The sequence below is a fragment of the Canis aureus genome, chromosome X (assembly GCF_053574225.1).
Source record: "Canis aureus isolate CA01 chromosome X, VMU_Caureus_v.1.0, whole genome shotgun sequence".
In the NCBI taxonomy this organism is placed as follows: Eukaryota; Metazoa; Chordata; class Mammalia; order Carnivora; family Canidae; genus Canis; species Canis aureus.
The window spans coordinates 22045851-22069085 of record NC_135649.1 but is presented as its reverse complement, the minus strand read 5'-3'; the positions used below and the strand labels follow the sequence as shown (position 1 = coordinate 22069085).

The 23235-nt window shown below is 38.7% G+C and overlaps 1 protein-coding gene across 12 annotated transcripts in view; it reads right to left on the bottom strand.

The window, feature by feature from the left end:
• The window catches only part of ENOX2 (ecto-NOX disulfide-thiol exchanger 2), a 288127-nt gene that overhangs the window by 15099 nt on the left and 249793 nt on the right, over window positions 1-23235 (bottom strand). For all 12 annotated transcript variants that reach the window (XR_013374604.1, XM_077888078.1, XM_077888076.1 and 9 more), the window contains 3 exons: window positions 22493-22705; window positions 20622-20728; window positions 11539-11653 (listed from right to left, as the gene is read on the bottom strand). Coding sequence is in view for 11 of the 12 variants with exons in the window: in XM_077888078.1 (XP_077744204.1) it covers window positions 11539-11653; window positions 20622-20728; window positions 22493-22705 (435 nt within the window). In the remaining variant the exon portion in view is untranslated. The remainder of the gene's footprint in view (window positions 1-11538; window positions 11654-20621; window positions 20729-22492; window positions 22706-23235) is intronic.

Genomic DNA, 23235 nt, shown 5'->3' with positions numbered 1-23235 from the left:
CAGAGACATAGGCAGAGGGAGAAGCAGGCCCCCTGCAGGGAGCCTGATGCAGGATTCGATCCCAGGATCCCAGGATTATGACTTAAGCCAAAGGCAGACACTCAGCCACTGAGCCACTCTGGTGCCACTGGCAATTTCTTAACATACAATCCCGCAATCATCTACTTCATATTTACACAAGTGAACTGAAAACTTATGTCCCCACAACAATATACACATGGATTTTATAGTAGATTTCTTCTGGCAATTATTATTATTTTTTTTATAAATTTTTATTTATTTATGATAGTCACACACAGAGAGAGAGAGAGAGAGGCAGAGACACAGGCAGAGGGAGAAGCAGGCTCCATGCACCGGGAGCCCGACGTGGGAGTCGATCCAGGGTCTCCAGGATCACGCCCCGGGCCAAAGGCAGGCGCCAAACCACTGCGCCACCCGGGGATCCCGTCTTCTGGCAATTATATAATTGCCCCAACTTGGAAAATACTGCGAAGTTCTTTAGTAGATTAATGGATAAACAAACTGTAGTACATGCAGAAATGGAGTATTATTCAGTGCTAAAAAGAAATGAGTGATCAAGCCATGGAAAGACCTTGAGGAAATGTAAATGCATATCACTAACTGAAAAAAAGCCAATTGAAAAGGCTACCTAACTGTATGATTCCAACTATATGACATTTTGGAAAAGGCAAAACAACAGAGTCAGTAAAAAGATTAAAGAAAAAACCATAAAGTTCAGGGTCTACTTCTGGGTTCTCTATTCTGTTCCATTGATCTATGTGTCTGTTTTTGTGCCAGTACCACACTGTCTTGATGACCACAGCTTTGTAGTACAACCTGAAATCTGGCATTGTGATGCCCCTAGATATGGTTTTCTTTTTTAAAATTCTCCTGGCTATTCAGGGTCTTTTCTGCTTCCACACAAATCTTAAAATAATTTGTTCTAACTCTCTGAAGAAAGTCCATGGTATTTTGATAGGGATTGCATTAAATGTGTAAATTGCCCTGGGTAACATTGACATTTTCACAATATTAATTCTGCCAATCCATGAGCATGGAATATTTTTCCATCTCTTTGTGTCTTCCTCAATTTCTTTCAGAAGTGTTCTATAGTTTTGAGGGTATAGATCCTTTACCTCTCTGGTTAGGTTTATTCCTAGGTATCTTATGCTTTTGGGTGCAGTTGTAAATGGGATTGACTCCTTAATTTCTCTTTCTTCAGTCTCATTGTTAGTGTATAGAAATGCCACTGATTTCTGGGCATTGATTTTGTATCCTGCCACGCTACCAAATTGCTGTATGAGTTCTAGCAATCTTGGGGTGGAGGCTTGTGGGTTTTCTATGCAGAGTATCATGTCATCGGCGAAGAGGGAGAGTTTGACTTCTTCTTTGCCAATTTGAATGCCTTTAATGTCTTTTTGTTGTCTGATTGCTGAGGCTAGGACTTCCAGTACCATGTTGAATAGCAGTGGTGAGAGTGGACATCCCTGTCTTGTTCCTGATCTTAGGGGAAAGGTTCCCAGTGCTTCTCCATTGAGAATGATATTTGCTGTGGGCCAAGATCTATAAAGAACTTATTAAACTCAACACCAAAGAAACAAACAATCCAATCATGAAATGGGCAAAAGTCATGAACAGAAATCTCACAGAGGAAGACATAGACATGGCCAACATGCACATGAGAAAATGCTCTGCATCACTTGCCATCAGGGAAATACAAATCAAAACCACAATTAGATACCACCTCACACCAGTGAGAATGGGGAAAATTAACAAGGCAGGAAACCACAAATGTTGGACAGGATGTGGAGAAAAGGGAACCCTCTTACACTGTTGGTGGGAATGTGAACTGGTGCAGCCACTCTGGAAAACTGTGTGGAGGTTCCTCAAACAGTTAAAAATAGACCTGCCCTATGACCCAGCAATTGCACTGTTGGGGATTTACCCCAAAGATACAGATGCAATGAAACGCCGGGACACCTGCACCCCGATGTTTATAGTAGGAATGTCCACAATAGCCAAACTGTGGAAGGAGCCTCGGTGTCCACTGAAAGATGGATTTTTTTTATTCCATTTTTTCTTTTAATGCTGTGATACTTAAATGTTAAATCAGCATTTTCATGTGATCGGAAGTATTTCAATTACATATGAGCATTCATTTTTTTTTTGCAAAAACTCAATATTAGGTAATAGTTATATACTAATACAGTAACATTCCTCTGCTGTACAAATTAAATCATTTAAAAGAAATGAGCATTCTAAGAATTATATACAAAAGAAACCTGTGAGCATTGCTGAAATGAAATGCAAGGTGTCACTGTTAGCTCTACTGGTTTAAAATACCTTCCAAAAAGTAAAATTAACAAATACTCTTCAACATATCCAGGTTTACAAGTCTCAAGAAAATCAAATGTCAAAAAATTCTAGAAAGCTGTGAAAAGCATATATACATTTTTCCTTAGGACCTTATTAAGCTTCACACCTTTGAGAAGTTGCTATCAATTTATTTGCACGTCAACTTTATCCACCCCAAAAGCTCATATCTTGGATACAGTTGCCCTCTGATTCCAAATACAGCTCTGCTCCATCTTCCTTTAGTGGTGGTGAGGAGATATGTGTGTGTGTGCGCGTGTTTGTGAGACAGAGGTATTTGGAAACTTTTTACTTCTTGTTCAATGTTGTAGTAAATCTAAGACTGCTCTAAAAAATTAATTTATTAATTTAAAAAATCCTAAGACACAGGAGGAAAATTAGCTTTATTTATGGTTATGGCACATTTTTCAAGGTCAACAAACACAAAAGCTATTATAAAATATTTAATAAGAGGATGTTCATTCAACAAACACTGAATACCTTCTTTGTACCAGGTTTATGATAATTGTAAAAAATGAAATTCCACTAATCTTTATGGTTTACAGTCCAAATTAATGGAAACATTTATAGTTTATTCCTTTTTTGATTCCTAACAAAGAATAAAGCCCCAAAAAGACATTAACAAAATGGATCAAAATTACAAACCTGTATATTAAATGTCTAAGAATGTTAAAAGGCACCCCCAAGATACAGAGGCAATGAAACGCCGGGACACCTGCACCCCGATGTTTATGGCAGCAATGTCCACAAGAGCCAAACTGTGGAAGGAGCTTCGGTGTCCATTGAAAGATGAATGGATAAAGAAGATGTGGTTAATGTATACAATGGAATATTATTCAGCCATTAAAAACGACAAATACCCACCATTTGCTTCGACATGGATGGAACTGGAGGGTATAATGCTGAGTGAAGTAAGTCAATCGGAGAAGGACAAACATTATATGGTCTCATTCATTTGGGGAATATAAATAATAATGAAAGGGAATAAAGGGGAAAGGAGAAGAAATGTGTGGGAAATATCAGAAAGGGAGACAGAACGTGGAAGACTCCTAACTCTGGGAAACGAACTAGGGGTGGTGGAAGGGGAGGAGGGCGGGGGGGTGGGGGTGACTGGGTGGTGGGCACTGAGGTGGGCACTTGACGGGATGAGCACTGGGTGTTATTCTGTATGTTGGAAAATTGAACACCAATAAAAAATAAATTTATTATTATAAAAAAGGCAACTTTTCAAAGGTATGATTTTTTTCAGCTACTTATGGGGAGGGACTTTGGGTATAAGAAAGTAAAAGAAAGTAATGGAAATAAAATCTTCAAGATTATTAGCTGTAAGTGGTGGAAGAAGAGTTCTCTAAAGGGATTTCAAAGACAAGATTCATTCTCTACAAGAAATAGGAAGAAGTTGTGCTTTACAAAGATGAAGTATATAGAAGAAAACCCTATTCTGAGGGTTAAAACACTTCCTATTCCTAAAAGAAAGCTGCTTTGGGTGGAGTGGGGTGCAGGGCTTAATTCTGTGCTTTCGATCGGAGGGTTTTCCTGAAACAATCAGGTACCAATGTAGGCTGATGTAATCAGATTTTCTATCCAAATTAGTGAGTGGCAATCCTTCCTGTTACATGTTCTCTTGTTTTCTGTGGATGGCTATGCAATTATCCTGATGTGGCAGTTTGAACCTTATATTTTAGTTTTTAAAAGAAATTACAAAAAATTTTGGCATAATACATTCATTGTCTGTTTGGTTTTATTACAGATTTTAATTTTTTCTGTAATCATACAGCTTTTGTGTCTTTGGAGAGAAAGCTGTTACACAGAGAGTTGGAATCCCAGAACTGTAAATACTATCTATCCTTGCCATCTCTCCCAGCAGCCAGAATACTTGTTGGACAGGTAGCGTTTCTCACAATCATAACACCAAAAGAAGATGCTAAAAGTGAAGATGACTGTATATAGGAAAGTGTATGGCAGAAGGGACATGTGCTATATGCCAAACGGGAAGAAATATTTGATTTGCTTGTTGGGTCAGTACCAAGGATAGCATTTTGAGCTGGAGTTCTGCTGAGTAACACAGAGGTTCCTTTGTAAATTAAGTGACTGCTATAGAGAGACAGTTATTCATTCCTGCTTTGGTTTGCATGTTTGTCCTCTGGCAAGCCATGCAGCTCAATACTAAATAGTGATATTTCATCTTCCTCCTTTTGTTTCTTCTTGTGCTGCAGGCTAGTGATTATACTCATGCTTTATGAGTCATGTGGAGAAACGTGGAAAAGGGCAGTAATCTAGAAGAATGGTTGGAGGCATAGTCTCCAGTTTAAATGCGAAAATATTTTTCCTCTGAGCAAATGAGGAGGAGGGACTGCTTCTCTCCTGGGGGGAAAGGGCATGCTGATGAGCAGAGATAGATTCCTGAAACCAAGTGTGAACAGATAATAATCTCCCCAGTTTGGACCTGTCACTAAGCAAAAGAGAATGTGATCTTCTCTAATGCCACCAGGGCATCTAACTTAGGAAATCTATTTCCCACTCCCTGAAATGAGGGTTTTTGTCATTTTAATGAGGGTGCCAAGTCTTTACTTTCACAGACTTAATATTAATTGGGTCCATTTCTGAAGTTGGAGTTCTTTGTACATTGCCAGAACATTGAAAAGTTCAATATTACCTTTTAATAATATGTTTGAGTGGGTGAATCCATCAGTTCTGATACTAAAGAGTATACTGAATTTATTCATACCTTGCCATCATTAGTTCTCATTTGCTCCTTTTAGCCTATTTCCTATGTGGGAAAACCATTTCTCTTTATGAGGATGGCTCCTCAGATCTGAAAGGTGCCAATTCATCATGGCAATATGAAAATATGAAGGCAGCTATGAACTCTTCTTTTTAGGGGAGACACTCTGAGCAGAATTCCAGATATGTTTTACTATGACAAAAGATCTAAAAGGATTTTGTGTTATTAAATAATTAACACCTAAGTTTCTTTGGTAATACAAAGAAAACAAAAATTTTAATGGGATCAAATTTAGGGGGTTGGCCGTTGGCCACTATCACAAAGCTGCATTACAATGTCACCAAATTTTTGAAGGAAGATGTGTAACAAATGTTACCAAATTATAGAAGGGAAAATGTGCAACATTCCTCTCAAGGTTCCTAAAAAAAGTTTGAGCTGGAATGATTCACAAAGAAAAAAGCCAAAAGAACAAAGTTTAAAGAAAGAGAGGGAGATGATCTGAGTGGTTGTAGGCCAATTCAGGCAAAATTTTAGGTGAATTCCCTCACCTCCCAAAGCCTTTCCTTAGCCTTACCTCTGCAGGTTATTACTCTAATGAGGCTTCTACCAGTATTGATGCAACAGAGACTTCACTGTTTCTCCTCTGAGATCTCTAAATTTGCCTCTCAAACACAATGTCTTAATTTGTCAGTGATTTCACTGCCCCTCATCACCCTGAGACAAACATCTCTTTGTTTGCTGGGACCTTTAATCTCTTGGAATGGCCAACTTCACCCAGAGCATTAACTATTTTCTGGCTAAACAGATTCCACTGCAAATTCCTTAGTACCTTATATACTTTTACCCTCCTGAAAACCTTTGGCTAGTCTTACCATGCCAATTCCTAGCTCATGGTCACTCAACTCAACTTTGCACCTTATCCTGGGCTGAAGAGGACTCTTATAAGAAGTTGCTGAGCTGGGCAGTCCTGGTCAATACAGACTCATGTTGTTCCTTGCTCACGGGTCTCTTATTTCTCACTGAATTCTTCCTTCCATCCTACCTAGGGTATTTATTCCAGGTCTGTTCCTGTTTCCTCATGGTCTCATTTCCAGAGCATTTCCCTAATCAACAGTTGACCAATCTCTTGCTATATGGAGCAGCATGGGATCCATATATCCCTTTAGCTTCACCTCTCTTGTCTCAGAGGAAGAGGGTTCTCCCCTCTCTAAAGAAAACTCCATCTGAGTTTGGATCACTTCCTATTCTTTTCTAGGATTCCACTTCCATAATTACCCATAAGTACTATTTCACTCTCAAGCATCTTCAACCTCACTCTCTCCATGGCCCTTCCCTTCTATTGAACAATAAACAACAACTTAACTTTAAATTTGTTACCAATTCTAGTTGCCATTTATAATGCTTGCATTTGCTTTTGGTCAGTATCCAACTTTTTGACTTGTCTTTGTCCACTTTCTCTCCTTAAAGTCATATGTTCTAGCCCCTACCTCTATCACCCTACCAAAATAGTTCTTGCTCAATGTTGTCTTTGATTCCTTTCCTCTTTGTAATATCTGATAATCTTGATTATTCCTACTTCTATAAATTCTTGTGGGCTCAATAATCTGATGCTTTTCCAGTTTTCTTCTAGCCTCTTAGGATTTTTTTTTTCTTAAAAAAATTATCTACCTACCTACCTACCTACCTATCATCTATCTAAGTAGGGGCTAGGGGGTAGGCAGAGAATTCTCAAGCAGACTCCCTGCTGAGCACAGAGCCTGACATGGGACTCAATCCCAGGACCCTGAGATTATGACTTGAGCCAAAATCAAGAGTTGGATGCTTAACTGACTGAGCCACCCAGGTGCCCTTAGACTGCTCTTTTCCTAACTGCTCTGCAAACTCCTCTTTCTTTCCTTCTCCCTTGATGTGGGCAGCTACCAAAGCTCTGTATTTAGCCTTTTGCTTTTCTCTCTCTCACTTGTCTTTGACAGTCATTTATTCATTCATATTCTCCTACTTTCTTCACCATGGTTTCAATATAAACCCTTTATATTTATTTCCTAACTACCTACTGTCTGAAACTGATCTCATATTCCACAAATCAGTCCCAGGCACCAGTCCATTTTAGTCAGTGCTACTAGTATGGGTTTAATTTGTAACCACCTGCCAAAAAAAACCTTTATGTTGAAGCCCTTAGAATGTGACCTTATTTGGAAATAGGGTCTTTACAGAGGTAATCAAGTTAAAAGGAGGTCAGTAGGGTGGTCATTAGTCATACCATATGACTGATATACTTATAGAAAGGAGAAATTTGGATGCAGAGACATGCAAATAGAGAGAATGCCATGTAAACATGAAGACATTGATTGGGGTGATGTAACTATAAGCCAAGAAGTCTCAAAGATTGTCAACAAACCATCAGGAGCTAGGATACAGGCATGGAACAGATTCTCCCTTACAGTCTTCAAGAGGAACCTACCCTGATGACACTTAATCTCAGACTTCTGGCCTCCAGAACCGTGGGGCAACAAATTTCTGTTGTTTAAGCCACTCAGTTTGTGATACTTTGTTGCAGTAACCCTAGCGAACTAATATGACCACTGACCCTCCAATCACCCAGACTAGAAAACCTAGCCTCATCTCAAATCCTTGCTTTTTTCTTCATCATCTGTATCTAATCTGGCACCAAAGACTTTAGTTATTCTTCTGAAATGACTCCTAGCATCTTTAATCTCATGTTTTCTGTTACATCCTTTTACCATTTTGTCTTAGTTCCTGTTACCTTCACTCTAGTCCTGGGGTTCATCATTTCATATTTAAATTCCTATAAAAGTCTCTGGTAGATCTTTATTCAAAATTATTCCCCAAAAATATAATTCATGTTGCTTTTATCATACTAGCACCGTGATTGAGACATGTTTGTAGGGCCATATTGTCTATTATGCTAAATATAACCATGGCATTCATGATTCCCCATAATCTGGACCCACCGTGTCCACTCAATCTTTTATCCCCCATTCCCATCATCCTTGTTTCCTTCTCTGAGCCCTATTCCTTTTCCTCTCCACATCAAGATACTTTCTTACTCTCCTTTTTCTCATCCAAACCTATTCATCTTTGAAGGTCCTGATCAATTTTCACTGACTGCAACTACTCTGGCCACACTAATATCTCTTGGCCTTGCTGCATTCTAATGCAGTAAATTCTTACCACTTAGTGCCAAGTGGTATTTCTTATATTTTATGTAAATTTACATACATTTCACCTCTATTGCCATCAGCTTATAGGATGCAGTCCTCGTTAATTAACTGATCAAACTGTTTAATAACACAGGGAATAATGAGAGGTGGGGGGGAGGGAAGGAATGAGATTGAAAACCAAGAGTACTGAAAACTTTGGCTAGAACAATAAAGGAGAATGATCTCAGTCAGTATTTTCCAAATGTGTTCCCTGAACCACCAGCATTTAAATCGTTTAGGATGTCTGATAAAATGCAAACACCTGAACTTCATTATGGACCTACTTAATCAAACCTTGCGACCCATAAATCTGATTTTTTAAAGGTAGCCCAATGATGCTTATATACACCAAATCTGAGAACCATTAGTTTAAGTGGAGAAGGCAGACAATAGATGCTGAAAAGGAACAGCTGTTCTTAGGTTTACTGGGCACATGTACTTTTTATCATGGCTAGCAATAGAATGAAATAGTTTTGCACTATCATGGTTTGCTTTGATGTGATTCCCCCTCTTCAACACATTGCTTTGAGCACAGCAGTCCTTTCTTCTATGGCAAGCAAGAAGGTTTCCAGTACTGCATCACAAATATGGGCTGGGTAATACAGAGTCCCTTGAAGAATAAAAATTTTGTGGCACTCCAAGGAAAGGTTAACCAAGACTGCTCAGCTAGATTTGACTCTTACTTTCTCTGGGAGTAAAATTTAACCAGACACATGCTCTAGGCTCCTGGAATTCAAGTTTGGTAGCATGGAGAGAGAAAAAACAACTCTGAGATCTAGTGCTTACGCTTTTAATTGGAACCAAGTGAAACTAAAAGATTTAGCTGATTTAGATAAAACCTGAGGACCCACTTACTGGCTCACATTGAGCAGGATTTCTGCAGTTGACTACTACAGAAGCAAGATAACAAAATTAGATACGATCGAGGGGAAGAAGAATGCACAAAAGTCCTTGAATGAAAATGAATTGAAACCTTCTGGGAGAAAAGCTATTTGGTAAGCTCCATTAAGTCTATTGTAGATAGCTTTATTTGACAAAGCAGCATCCTGGCATGTGGAACAGGAAAGAAAACAGCTATAAGATGATCTGTCAGGGAGTTTCTAGTCTCTAAATGAATAAGATTCTGTGCAGTAGCCAATACAGCTTTTAACTCAAAAGAGATACAGAAGCAAAATGCAATTATATAACACTAGTAAGTGCATTTAATCTGAATCTCCCATACACACCCCCTCCCCCAATAACTCCTCAAATTCAGCAATTTATCAAGCAAATATTCAAACTTACGGTTACATTCATTTCAGGATAACACTGAATTAACACCGTAAACAATACTGTAGATACTGAGATGGAGATAATTCTATAAGTCAAAGATTAGTCAGCTATAAAACATGTTGGCTAAGCACTTAAGTAATTTGAATAGCTCAATTATTAAGAAATTCTTTTTTTAGCTGTTAAGTTTATTGTATGCATTTGTAGTAATTAGTTCACTGTTCTGAAAATGCTAACTATCTACTGATTACAAAGTATTTATTCAATATATATGGAGGTTTAGATATTTAGGGATCTAACGTATGGCAGAAATACAGTAAATACAGATATAACAGCTACAAATGTCTTTTTAAAAGTCTAATTTGGGATGCCTGGGTGGCTCAGCAGTTGAGCGTCTGCCTTTGGCTCAGGGCATCATCCCAGAGTCCTGGGATTGAGTCCCGCATCGGGCTTCCTGCATAGAGCCTGCTTCTCCCTCTGCCTATGTCTCTGCCTCTCTCTCTCTCTGTGTCTCTCATGAATGAATAAATAAAATATTTTTTTAAAAAGTCTAAAAAAATAAATTAAAAAAGTCTAATCTGGTGGCTTTCTTTCCTTAAGAGTTTCTGTTCATGGAATGAAGATTCTAGGACCACTCAAGTGGCTATAGAACTGCTGACTTCAATATGCAAGTACTGGAACCAAGAAATTCTGATTTGCATTATAATCAATTGGATCTCTGTCTCTCTCACACACACACACATACACACACACAGAGTAGGGACAGTTTGTTACGATATCTCCAATGTTTAGCACAGTGCTTGGCATGCAATAGTTATTAAGTGAACAAATGAATTCATTTAGCCATCCCAACATTCATGTTAAATGGTTGTATAATGTACTTCCTACAAGGGTGGAACCTGAGCTCAATGAGACAGAAGTCCTTCCTGAGTCAAGAGGAACACAGTTGGGACTAGAATTCAGGTGCTCTAACTTTAGGTCCCATGCTCTGTCCATGGTACCTTACTGACTCCTAAGACTACTTGGAATGGCTTACCTGAAAACACTAGTCTTTTGTGTGATGTTTTAATCTCCCTTCTGGTAATTCTCTCCTTGATTTGTTATGAAATTGAAGGGTGGTATAGTGTCACACTGTTCAACAGGTTTGTATTATGAGTTCACTGGGGACCCACGTAGTGGCCTGTCTCATAGTGAGGTCCTGACTATACTAAGTATGAGCAAAACCCTTTACCCAGACATCTGTCTGTAGACTGCTGTTTGGTTCCTAATAAACCCCTAAGTAACCATGATAAAAGGCAGCAGATAGGTAGATTGTCACATATAGATATTTTCCCTTAGTTGGTAGAGTCTTTTTTAATTTTGTGATTCTTTAAAGAAAAATATTTAATTTGTATGAAGATAAATTTATTAAAAGTATCTTTTATGATTTCTATCTTTGGAGACCTTCATCCCAAATTATATAACCAACTCCTACATTTTCCAGAATTTCTTTTGCTATGTTTCTTTCTTTTTTTTTTTTTTTTACATTTGAATCTTAAATCCATCTGTTACTAATTTTGGTATAAGGTATACGTGATATAGGGAATCTACTTTTTAAGATGTTTGGCTATCTATTTATGTGTAAGCTCTCTTATGATTCTTACTATAGAACATATTATTAATAAATACAAATCAAATATAGGACAATGCTACCTAAATGTCTAGCCCTCCTAAGAGAAGAAAGTCCAATTTTAATTCAGTACTGTGATGGAAGATGGGAGTGAATAAGAAGATCCTATAGCCACAGGGTTGATATTCAGCCACTGTGTCCTTATATGGCTTTACCAGTTGTTTCTAGCTGGTTCCAGACTGATGGTTTTGTGTCCATACCTTACTGGATGTTAGAAGTTTTAAAATATCATACCTGCAAGTACATGTTAGTTAAATCAAACAAAGCAGAATTAACTTTACCTGATTCTTCTGTTTCTTTTGTTTCTGTGGTTTCTTCTATTTCGTCATCAGACATCTCCATTTCTTCTTCTCGTCTGATTCCCATTAATTCATCATTATGTATGTTGCGAATTTCCTAAGGTTAAAAGTTATGCTTTGTAGGTGGGAAAGGTTAGAAAACATTGAATAAATGAACAGAGTTAAGGATAAGATGGAGCAGGGTTTTTTGACATGTGATAAAACTTCAGAGTACTCTTAAGGCAAGGGAAAAGGGGCACATTGGGGCTGAGACTGTCTTGAAAGACAAAGCAGACATTGTACATTCTGTCTTCCATAAGGCATTCTTTCCATATCCAAAGCTCTGGCAGTTGATGATTCTCATATCCTTCCTATGTTAGAAAGTACTGCTGGTCATGAAAGGCCTCTTACCTATAACATGGATTTCTGGACTTTCCTTGAAGGATTCTGCCATTTTCACTTTCCCATGTCAAATCCTTTGAGTTTGCATCTTTCCATCCTTTTTCCTCTCCACTTACAGATTTACTCAACAGAACTGCTTATTTTTTTTTAAAAAGATTTTTATTTATTTATTCATGAGAGATACAGAGAAAGAGGCAGAGACACAGGCAGAGAGAGAATCAGAGAGAGAGAAGCAGGCTCCATGCAGGGAGCCTGATGTGGGACTCAATCCTGGGTCTCCAGGATCATACCTTGGGCCAAAGGCAGGTGCCAAACCGCTGAGCCACCCAGGCATCCCTCTCAACAGAACTGTTAATCTAACTTTTGCAGGTTTAGAAGTTATAGCAAAAATGAGCTGTCAGGAGTGAAGAACTTCTATCCCTTCTACGGATAGTAACTATACTCTGAACAAAACACAAAATCAAACCAAGCCAAACTCCTAACTACTTGATGTCACTGGAGAATGAACAAAAGCAAGTATATCCTAAAGAGTTGCTGACATCTGGAAGAAGGATATGGGTCTCTCAGTTTTTTTCAGGGCCTTTTAGTTTGACACCAGACCACAGTTAGCAGCTCACAGGGTGTCTATATTTTTAATAGAAAACACTATCTTTATATCCTAAATAAATAAAGGAGAAAGCCACAGAAAATTGAGGAGGGGATCCCAGAAGGGAGACAGCCAAAGAGAGCGATATATCCAAATTCTGTGTATAATATCTGCTCAAACTTCTGCATGACCCTTGAACCATGGAAGCACATGATAGATTCCAAACAACACAGCTAAGTCTAAAAGAACTGAGATTTGAGCTGCCATCTAAGAGAGAAAATTTCCAGCTTAAATTCAGTTAAGTAAATTGACTGTTAAAAGAAACAAAGTCGGGATCCCTGGGTGGCGCAGCGGTTTGGCGCCTGCCTTTGGCCCAGGGCGCGATCCTGGAGACCCGGGATCGAATCCCACGTCGGGCTCCCGGTGCATGGAGCCTGCTTCTCCCTCCTCCTGTGTCTCTGCCTCTTTCTCTCTCTCTATGTCTATCATGAATAAATAAATAAATCTTTAAAAAAAAATAAAAGAAACAAAGTCAGCCTTCTTTGGAAGAACATAACAGAATGAACATAACAGGATATAACTAGAACCTTAAAAGCAAAATATTCAAAAAGTGCAGGCAAAGTCCCAAATTACTTGACATAAAAAGAACTAGGATGAGATGATCTGTCTTCAAGAGAAAAGAAAATCATCAGAGATCAAACATAAAATGAACCAGATATGAAAGTTAGCAGATAAGGAGTTAAAGCAACTATTATAACTATTTCAATGATAGACAGGAAATACATTCATAATGAATGAAAAGAGAAACAGAAACTTTAGAAAAGAACCAGCTGGAAATTCTAAAACTGAAAAATATAATTTCCAAAATAAAAGTTACCGGATGAGCCTAACTTTACAATAGAGATAGCAGAGATAGATATCTCTATGTAAAGATAACTTTACATAGAGAGAACTTAAAGAGAGAACAATACAGATTTATCCAATCTGAAGAACAGAGAAAAACTAACTGGAATCACAGAGAGAAGAGATTAAATGACTCAGAATACTTGAAGAAAAAGTAGTTTAAGATGTCTCAAATTTGATGAAAGACATTAATTTATATATTCAAAGAGCTCAGTGAACCCCAAGCAGGAGATGTGTGAAAAAGGTGTATCTAAGAACACTATAGTCAGCTGAAAACCAGAACATAAAGAGAAACTGTTTAACTCTTTAGTTAGGTAAACTCATTGTGATAATCATTTCACAGTCCATGTAGGTCAAATCATAATGCTGTACACCTTAAATATATACAGTACTGTATGTCGGTTATACTCAGTTAAACTGGACAAATAGAGAAACTCTTAAAAGCAACAAGAAAAACACAACACATTATATACAAAGAGACAATTTGAATACTTTGATATCTTTTGGAAACAATATAGGCCAGAAGTCAGGGGAACAATATCTTTAAAGTACAGGAAGAGATAAAAGTACCTGTTTATTCAGAATTCTATATGCAGGGAAAAATTCTTTCAAGAATGAAAATGAATTAAATCTATTTTCAGACAAATGTAAATGCAAGAATTTGTCGTCCAAAAATTTGCACTATAAGAAATGCAGAAGGAAGTTCTTCAGGCTAGATGGAAGAGCTACCAGAGTAAACACAGATCTTCACGAAGGCAGGAAGAACTTTGGAAATGATGGAGATCACACTGGAAAAGCCACTTTAAAAAAAGTTGGCATGAAAACTGTGCATTTTGGAGCAGCTTACAATCATTTAGAGGCCACTTAATGTCTGTCAGAGACTTCTCAGCATTGAGCTGAGAATTACTTGCCTATCTTAGCCCCAATTGGGCCATAATACAGGAAATATCCAAAGCTGTCTGGTGAAAATTGCCTCCATTTAGGGGGATTATAAATATTTCAAATGGGTTTCTTAATAATTAATGCTATATTTAATCACAATCTCAACTAATATCTTCCTTTCTTATGCCATTTACTGGGGAAAATAATAATAATTTCCATGTCAAGATAAATTTTCGCCAGATAAATAAAAGTCCGTTTTGAAAATGCAAGCTACTCAATATTATCACCAGTAGTTAAGACGTAATAGAAAAATAGGAGTAATAGAAAATAGAAGTACCAACATAGCATCTCTTATGCAGGGGCATTACTTAGAAGAAAACAGTGACTTGCTTGAGAAAAATGAAGTTTAAAGGGCTGTGTCAAGAGAGAGATTTGCTATGTCTTATTCAAACTTGTTGCACAGAGAAGAAAAGAATTGCTCATTTCTAAGAATTCATTCTGTCTCAGGAGTCTGGGTTTCAGTTATCATCAAAGAACAGTTTCTGGCAAGGTGATTATAATGAGGTTTGACACTGGCAAATTCAAATATTGTACAACTTGCAGAATCAGGAAAAGTTGTGGTTGTCCTAGTCACCTAACGAAAATGTAGCCTGTCAGAGGGTGTAAGCAGAGACCAACTTTCAATTCACAAACATGTCATCGGACTCTGGGAAAGTTATTGTGTTTCTCAGAAGAGTAAATTGTGTTCCTTCCAGGGAAATGTCCGAGGGCAAGAAGATCTGAGAGCTAAGACATGCCCTGTAGCTGCTCAGCACCCACAAAACATCTTTCTGCTTCCAGCTGGGCAAGAAAGAATAATCTCTTCTGAGAAGTACAAAAAGTTCAATAACTGAGCGATATAGCTTATCTAGAGGTCTTTCACATCTTCAAAAAATCTCCAGAAATAGAAGGACCTATGGGTAAAATTTACCTCAATGCCTGAAAGTACTTCAGGAACCAGAGTTACTAGTTCCTTTAGTAGATAATGAAATGAGGGTAGAAAAACTAAGAGGACCCTTGTTCTCTGTTGTTTAGATAGGCATGCAAATTGGCAGAGGTTAGAGCTTTCTAACCATCAGGGAATCCGCTTTAGCTACAAAGAAACTAAGCCCTGTATTATTACTCTCCTATAAATATTCCATACAAAGCCACATGAAGGAGATAAAGGCAAAGAGAATATCACAGGTTAAAGGGCACCATATGAAAGTAAATTTAGTAAATGTATGTCTAAGTTAAAGCAAGTAAGTTTAAAATTTTTTAAAAAAATTTATTCATTCATGGGCAGCCCCGGTGGCGCAGCGGTTTAGCGCCGCCTGCAGCCCAGGGCGTGATCCTGGAGACCCTGGATGGAGTCCCACGTCAGGCTGCTGTATGATGCTGTATGATGCCTGCTTCTCCCTCTGCCTGTGTCTCTGCCTCTCTCTCTCTCTCTCTGTCTCTATGAATAAATAAATAAAAATATTAAAAAAATAAAAAAATATTCATTCATGAGAGATGCAGAGAGAGAAAGAGGCAGAGACACAGGCAGAGGGAGAAGCAGGCTCCATGCAGGGAGCCGGATGTGGGACTCGATTCCGGGTCTCCAGGATCACACCCTGGGCTGAAGGCGGTGCTAGACCGTTGAGCCACCCGGGTGGGCTCCCCCCAAGTAAGTTTTTAATTCTTTGAAAGCCTTACCTTTAAAGCACTTGATATCCAATATACCTTTTTTCTGTCTTTCTGGTTGGGTCAAGAAAGCTCTACTTTGGTAAGCAAATTCTAACAAATACCTTCAGAGTGAAGCACTAAAAGGTAGCATTTACCCAGGGAAGGCACTCTACCTAGCCAGGGTGTAGTGCAGGTAGGAGAAGGCACTCTACCTAGCCAGGGTGTAGTGCAGGTAGGAGAAGGACTCTGAGTCACTCAAGTGCAGGCAGCAAGAGAAGTGGCTGGTTCCCAGATTTGCCTCCTTTCCCATCCTGACACCTAGATCTGGTGCTGAAGCCCAAAGAGTGGCAATGACATGCCAAAACATTTTCCAGAAGTTTTCATTTGTAAATCTCTACCTGAAATTGACTGGGCTGTGTCAATGAGAGACACTATACTGAAAAAGGAAAGCTAGCACTCCTAAAGCATCTATACCATTCTCTTGCCCACAGTGGACCTCTGATATTTTTCATTTAAACAGCAAGCTGTTAGTGATTTTAAAAAACACATTATAATGGCTTCGAGTCTGTTTTTATGGTAACTTTTCCTGATGCTTAGAAATTTGCACACTGCTCCACAATGGAGGAGAAAGCTCTTTTACACAGAATCAAACTGAAACTCAAGACAGAGGAAAATGCACAGAAAGAATCACCTCTGTACCAGCTGACATTTTAAATTTATCAGAAAGTAAGCAAATCATGATCATTGCACATTAAGTATCTAACTCTGTAGTTTCACGAAAAGTTATGTGAACTTAAATTCATCTTACTCATGTGTTATGATAGGAACATGGTTATCAGTAAAGCAAAGTTCCTTATTAATTGTGTAACAAAACTGTACTTACCTAGGCTTTCAACATTAACAGGATACTTGGTGAGGAAGGGGTCAGTTGAAGGAATGGAAAGGAACAGATAGCATCTACACTTACATAGAAATTTGAATCTGAGATATCATTCAGTATAATGAAGCAAAGCACAAACACAAGTTCTTAATGCCTGTTGTATGATACATATGGAAATAAAAATTAGGTTGATCCAAATTGTGTTAGTAGGTGTCCTGATGGCTGAAAGCTAATAGCTAGTATTAGTACACATGGGTTCTAAAATAGGGTATGTGGATGACTTGAACATCTAGTTGCAAACAGTTCTTCAGAGTTTGGAATGGTAGGCTTGGAAATCTAGAGAGAAAGTTATTTTAGCAATCACAGTATCTCCTTTTACAAGAATGCTAGCAATTATCAAGTCCCTTTCCCTCTGGCCCAGTGGTATAAAATCTTATACTGGGGAGGTTGCAAGGGGGTCTGTTCTAGTGCCTACTGCTATGCCTCTAGTTTCTATATATCAACTAAGGTTTAGCTTCTAATCTAGGCCAGCTTTTCGGTGAGAGAAACATGCAGGTTTTAAACAGTTCTATAGAAAAAGAGTTCATACAATACACAGAGATGTCAGTAAAGTCACTATAAACACGAATTTTTAGTAAAGAGGGACTAGCTTTCTCTTATTACCCTTTTTGATTGTATCAGCAGGAGCCCCACACACATATAAATAAGGAACATAAACCAATGAAAGACCCATTAGCAAACTAGTATGCCGAGCATATGCTACCAAGGTGAATGCCTGACTCCCTGAATGTGGGGACTTTTTCTTCTTGCTCCATAACCCTGCTCTCATCAGAGTAAGACACTATTGGCTGCTGGTAGGATGACAGTAAGACAAGGAGCAGGTAGTCTGTGACATGAGGAGATTACCAGCTAGGTTATTCTCAAAGGCAAATGGCAAAAAAGGCTCAACATCAGAAACCTTCATCTTGATGAAACCTCTGACCTAGGGGTTGTAGCTGTCATCCACAGGCCAAGAAAAAGCTGGTCTAGTTGATTTAAGTCACTGAGATACTCTGGTTCTCAGTGGGATGTTCAGAGACAGCCCCAATTTAAGAGGATGGTTGTTGCTTGCTACAGAGTTTCCTATTATTGAGTTAAAGTATGCAGAGGTTAAAAAAAGCCTGATTTAAAGAGGTATCCATGTAAAGTAGAAGAGGTCTTTTTAAGGTTTAGGAAATGCCATGTCAGAGGAAGGTCATTAGCTATATTCCACTTTCAGTAGTTTTACTTATCAAGACTGAGGTATTCAGGGTAGGACTTAATTTAGTCCAATCTGACAGGCAGGAAGCATTTTTCTGCATTCCCCCAGTCTACAAAATAAATCATGAAACATGTAGCTCTTGGCAAGTCATGCTAGCCATATCCTTTATCCTCATCACTCTGCCAAGGAAGCTCTGCTATATTAGGTGATAGGGTGGATAGCTCTCATTCTCTACAGGCCCATTGAAATGTCCAGTTTACTGACTATCTTTACTGAGAAGGTAATTAAACTCAAGTATATACCCACCAGATAGGTAGGCTTGATAGAACTATAGTTCTTATAGAGAGCCTTGATAAATAATATTCATGGAAATATTTTACTGCAAAGTCATTTATAGAAGGGTTGTAGTCTGGGCAAGTCAGTGCTCAAATCAGAGGCTCCCTTCCTCCTATGAAAAGACATTATTATACTGGCAGGGCTTTCCTCAATGGCTGTGGCAGTTGAGGCAGCTTCTTCCAACCCTGAGTATGGATACATGTGTACATGTATTGAAAAAAAAAGTAGAGACTTAATACTGCTTTTCTATAATTATAAGACATAATGAGCATTTTTTCTCAACCTTTAATTTTCTGAACTGTTCAAACTAAGGAGTTTGGATATTTTTAATTTTTATATTAAGCTCCACTCCCCTCCCCCCCACCTTGATCACTTTCTTTACCTTTCTAGCTCCCTGAGGGCAAAGACCATCTCGTCCTGCATTGCCTGTCATAATGCCTCAGACAGAGAATGTACTTTTTGTTAATGTTTGAATTGAACTGTGGAATTTTGTTTATTGAGCCTCAACAAAGTTGGGTATCCCTAGGATTCTAAAATAATTTTGTGCTACTGTAAGACAATAGCTCCCTGTTTTGTTCCTAATTTTCTTTTTAAAAATAATTTAAGACATTACTAGCTTTGTATGACTCTACTTATCCATTGGGCTGATGTCCTCAGGGAGCTCTCACTGATTCCCAGATTCCTTTGCTGAGCCAGAACTGATGGCTCAGAAACTATCAGTTTATGAACATGGTTTGGCTTATTTTCCTCTAAATGCTCTTCACAGTTTTCAAATTGTTGCCACACAAACTATGCCATGTATTCTCATGAAGGAAGGAAAGAATAGATGGCTATCTTCATTTTATAGGTTAGGAAGTTGAGGTCCACAAAGATTACATGACTCACTCAAGAGCACGAGGCTCTTGTTTATATCAGTGCTCCAAAAAGAATTTCTAGTCTTGAACTGACCACTTACTAGCTGTGTAAACATTTCTGCATCTCAATTTCTTCACATGTAAAACATGGCTATCATGCCTACTTATTATCCCTTATGGAGTTGTGAATGGTAAACTGAAATATTATTTGCCATTTAGATAGCATTTATATTTTTTCAAACTCTACACATCTCTTATCTCATTTAATCACACAAGATTGGTTTCATTATTATCACCAATTTATAGGTGAAAGAGCAGAGACCAAGAATGGTTGACTAACTTGGTTGAAATCACAGGGCTGCAATGTGTCAGAGCTAAGATTTGGATTCTCTGACTCCAGATTCAGCATTCTTTCCACTATACCACATCTCCTGGGAGGCTCACATAGGTGAGGCAACCAATGTGAAAGTGCTTTATGAGATGTAAATGCCTTACAAATGCTATTAAACATTAAGGAATATGACAGCCTGCACTCCTAGAAATAAAGGGACTGCTACCACACTAGCAAAGAGGACCCAGAAACAAAGTTGAAAAAGTTGCTGCATGCACAGACCAAAGGTGTCAGGGGCTGGGTAAGGAAGTTGCTCACAGGAACAGAAGAACTTGAAGTATATGCCATTCCAAAGGCAGATCCACAAAAACAAACCTCCCATCTTGGTTTTTAATCTTGGACTCAGGATAGCAGCCTAATCACATCAGACATAGTCTATGCTAAAAGTCACCTGAGCACAAGCACAGAGCTGTGTGTCAACCTTAATTTGAAATCAGAGTCCTCTGTTACCTTTAAAACTGCCACCTATAATGATGGCTGAGTGGATTTGATAAAAGAGGCTCAGAAATTTCAATGCTCCAATGTAACACCAGGCAGCTTCCAGCCTCAACTGTCAAGATGCTCTAATAAATGTAAGACAGCCCTAATATTACTAACACTAGACACATGGGTCAGTAATTATTGTTGTACCCAAGACTAGCTAGCTTAGAGAAGTAAACTTACAATTTCACAGCTGCAATTTCACTACTAAGTTTTTCATCCAGCAGAATGCATTCAAGACAACACGTGCACATTTATTACCCTTTCGGCAGCACATGGTCTGGTCACAGTGACAGGCTAGAGAACACATTGTAGTGTTTCATTAGAGCCTTGTTGTGATCATGGGAGCTTAGCACTGTTTAATTCTCACTAAACTCCAAATTAATAACTTGTTTAAAGAAAGAAACTGTCTCCCTGAGGGGCTACCAGAGTAAAAAGTTACCAACCTCAGCTTGTTTGCACCAAACGCTGATGTTTTTACGCTGGGCTTTTGTGAAATGGTCCCATGCCTTTTGTTTGGAGGCAGAATGGTACACAGCTACTATCTGCTCAACTGTGGCATCAGATCAGCAGTTGAATCAGGTTGAGGTATCATCCAGGGATGGCAAAAGAGAGGAGAAAAGAAATAAGGGAAGCATCAGGCTTGTTTTATCTTTTCAGGACACCACTAGGCTATGGTTGTGTTCAGAAAAGGTTACATGTGTTGGAGAACCATGATCTTAAAGAAAACTCAAAGGCAGAGATATCCATACACAGAATAAAGGAAACTCCAGAAGGTTTGGGGTTAAATGGTGACTAAAGTTTTAATACTGAAAGTCTGTATGTATTCAGGCAGGTGAGGTAAGAGTTGTAGTGAATGTGATTTAGTACTAATGACCCAGCACAGCATGGCAGCGAGCAGCTAGCTGTACCAGCTCCTTTGGACCACGGGCTTCTTTCATAAACTAGCCTTCCAAAATGAGCCTGCATGCTTCACTTCAACAGAATCCACCCTTTTGTTTTTCTGAGGTATATTTAACCAGAATCATCAAATCAGAACCTAAGATGAAGGGAATCTATTTTAAGTCTACATAGATAGGCTCGTTGACCAGAGAAATAGAAGTTTTGTGGAAGAATACTGTAAGTGCAGTCCTAAAGAGTATTTTTCATAGTCTCTTAAGATGTCAAACAGAGAAATGTATACAAATATTCTGGTGCTTTTACCTAACCAGTTCAAGAGGAGGGAAACTTAGACATGACTTCTCTGGGAAAGGAACAGTAGGACTAGAGCCTTTTCCTGGGTGGATGTTCACAGTAAGAAAATCCAGAGGTGTTCTTTTTTTTTCTTTACAGCCCTGATTGTATCCTGACTATGAATGATTTAAGGATTTATAGTCCCATGATGCTTGCTGCTCTTTTTTACTATTTGTTTTGAGGTCCTAAAAACATGTACTTTCTCAGCCTGGATTCTAGGCCTGTATATATTTTCAATATAAAAATGGAAAATGAAAGAACTCTTCTTTAATCCTAATTATGTGAGTCAAGTGTGGGAAGTAACATATGAGAAGAGTGGGCCTTAGCTGTTTAAAGCCAAATAATAAAGCTATACCCTTATTCTTAAGGTGAATATAGTTCCTTACTCAAAATATGTGTGCACATAGTTGTATAATAGGCTGAACTAAAAACATCACTTGAGATTTTATTCTGATCTGTCTCATTTAAGAGACCTTGAAAAGGTTTGGAGTAGCACTTCTTTTTGAAAATGGCCATTTTGGTGGCTTCCCATCCCGCCCAGTGTCTACAACATCCAGAAAAAATACAGAAGTAGAAGAAAGTAAAGGGAAAACAACAGGTAGAAGTAGCAAATTTGGTTTCTATTCAATCACCCTGGGAAACATAATTATACTTTCACTAACATGTAGTACCTGAAAAACATAGTATGATAATGATGCAAATCTGAAGCAGAGAAGCTTACAAATGCTGATGCTGCTTCTAACTTTCACAATGAAATACCAAACTTTCCACTGAGGCCTGGGGGTACTTATCACTTACTTTTGAAAACAAGCAAAAGTAAAAGCACAAGATTGTGGCCTAGCTGTCAGTGTTTCTAAGTAGCTGAAAGAGATATACCCAAAAAAGTAAACATAGGAGGTACCCACATGTATCCCATTAAACCAGAGCTCAGGCATTTGACAATATAAGGAGAGCACAGGGCAAAGAAGGGATCCTTGCCCCATGCCACAGGATGGCTCTTTGTAGGCCTGGCTCTCATTCAGAGAATGTGGCACCTAAGTGAAGGGCTCTCTCACCCTTCCACAGAACTCTGACTTCCACTCACATTGAATGAGAATTCCGGACAGGGCCTGCTTAAATTTCTCCTTAGCTTCTTCCATGTCTTTCTCATGGGCAGCTTTCTCGTTCACCAGGCGGCGAACATGGCTGTTGGCTGACTGGATCATGGAGTAGAAGTTGTTGGCACTGCGACGGTTCACCTCTCCTCGCTCAATCCAGGTGAGCAAGGTCTGTACAGCTTCTGAGAATTTGGAATCATCTGAAGAGAGAGGATTTTTCAGATCACTAAATATAACCATGTCTCTATCTACCCAACATGCTGGTAAGGAGGCCGCCATGGCTCATTGAAAGTGCTTGTTAAATGAACTGCAGAGCTTGCCATCAGGGAAATACAAATCAAAACCACAATGAGATACCACCTCACACCAGTGAGAATGGGGAAAATTAACAAGGCAGGAAACCACAAATGTTGGAGAGGATGTGGAGAAAGGGGAACCCTCCTGCATTGTTGGTGGGAATGTGAACTGGTGCAGGCACTCTGGAAAACTGTGTGGCGGTTCCTCAAAGAGTTAAAAATAGATCTGCCCTACGACCCAGCAATTGCACTGCTGGGGATTTACCCCAAAGATACAGATGCAATGAAATGCTGGGACACCTGCACCCCGATGTTTATAGCAGCAATGTCCATAATAGCCAAACTGTGGAAGGAGCCTCGGTGTCCATCGAAAGATGAATGGATAAAGAAGATGTGGTTTATGTATACAATGGAATATTACTCAGCCATTAGAA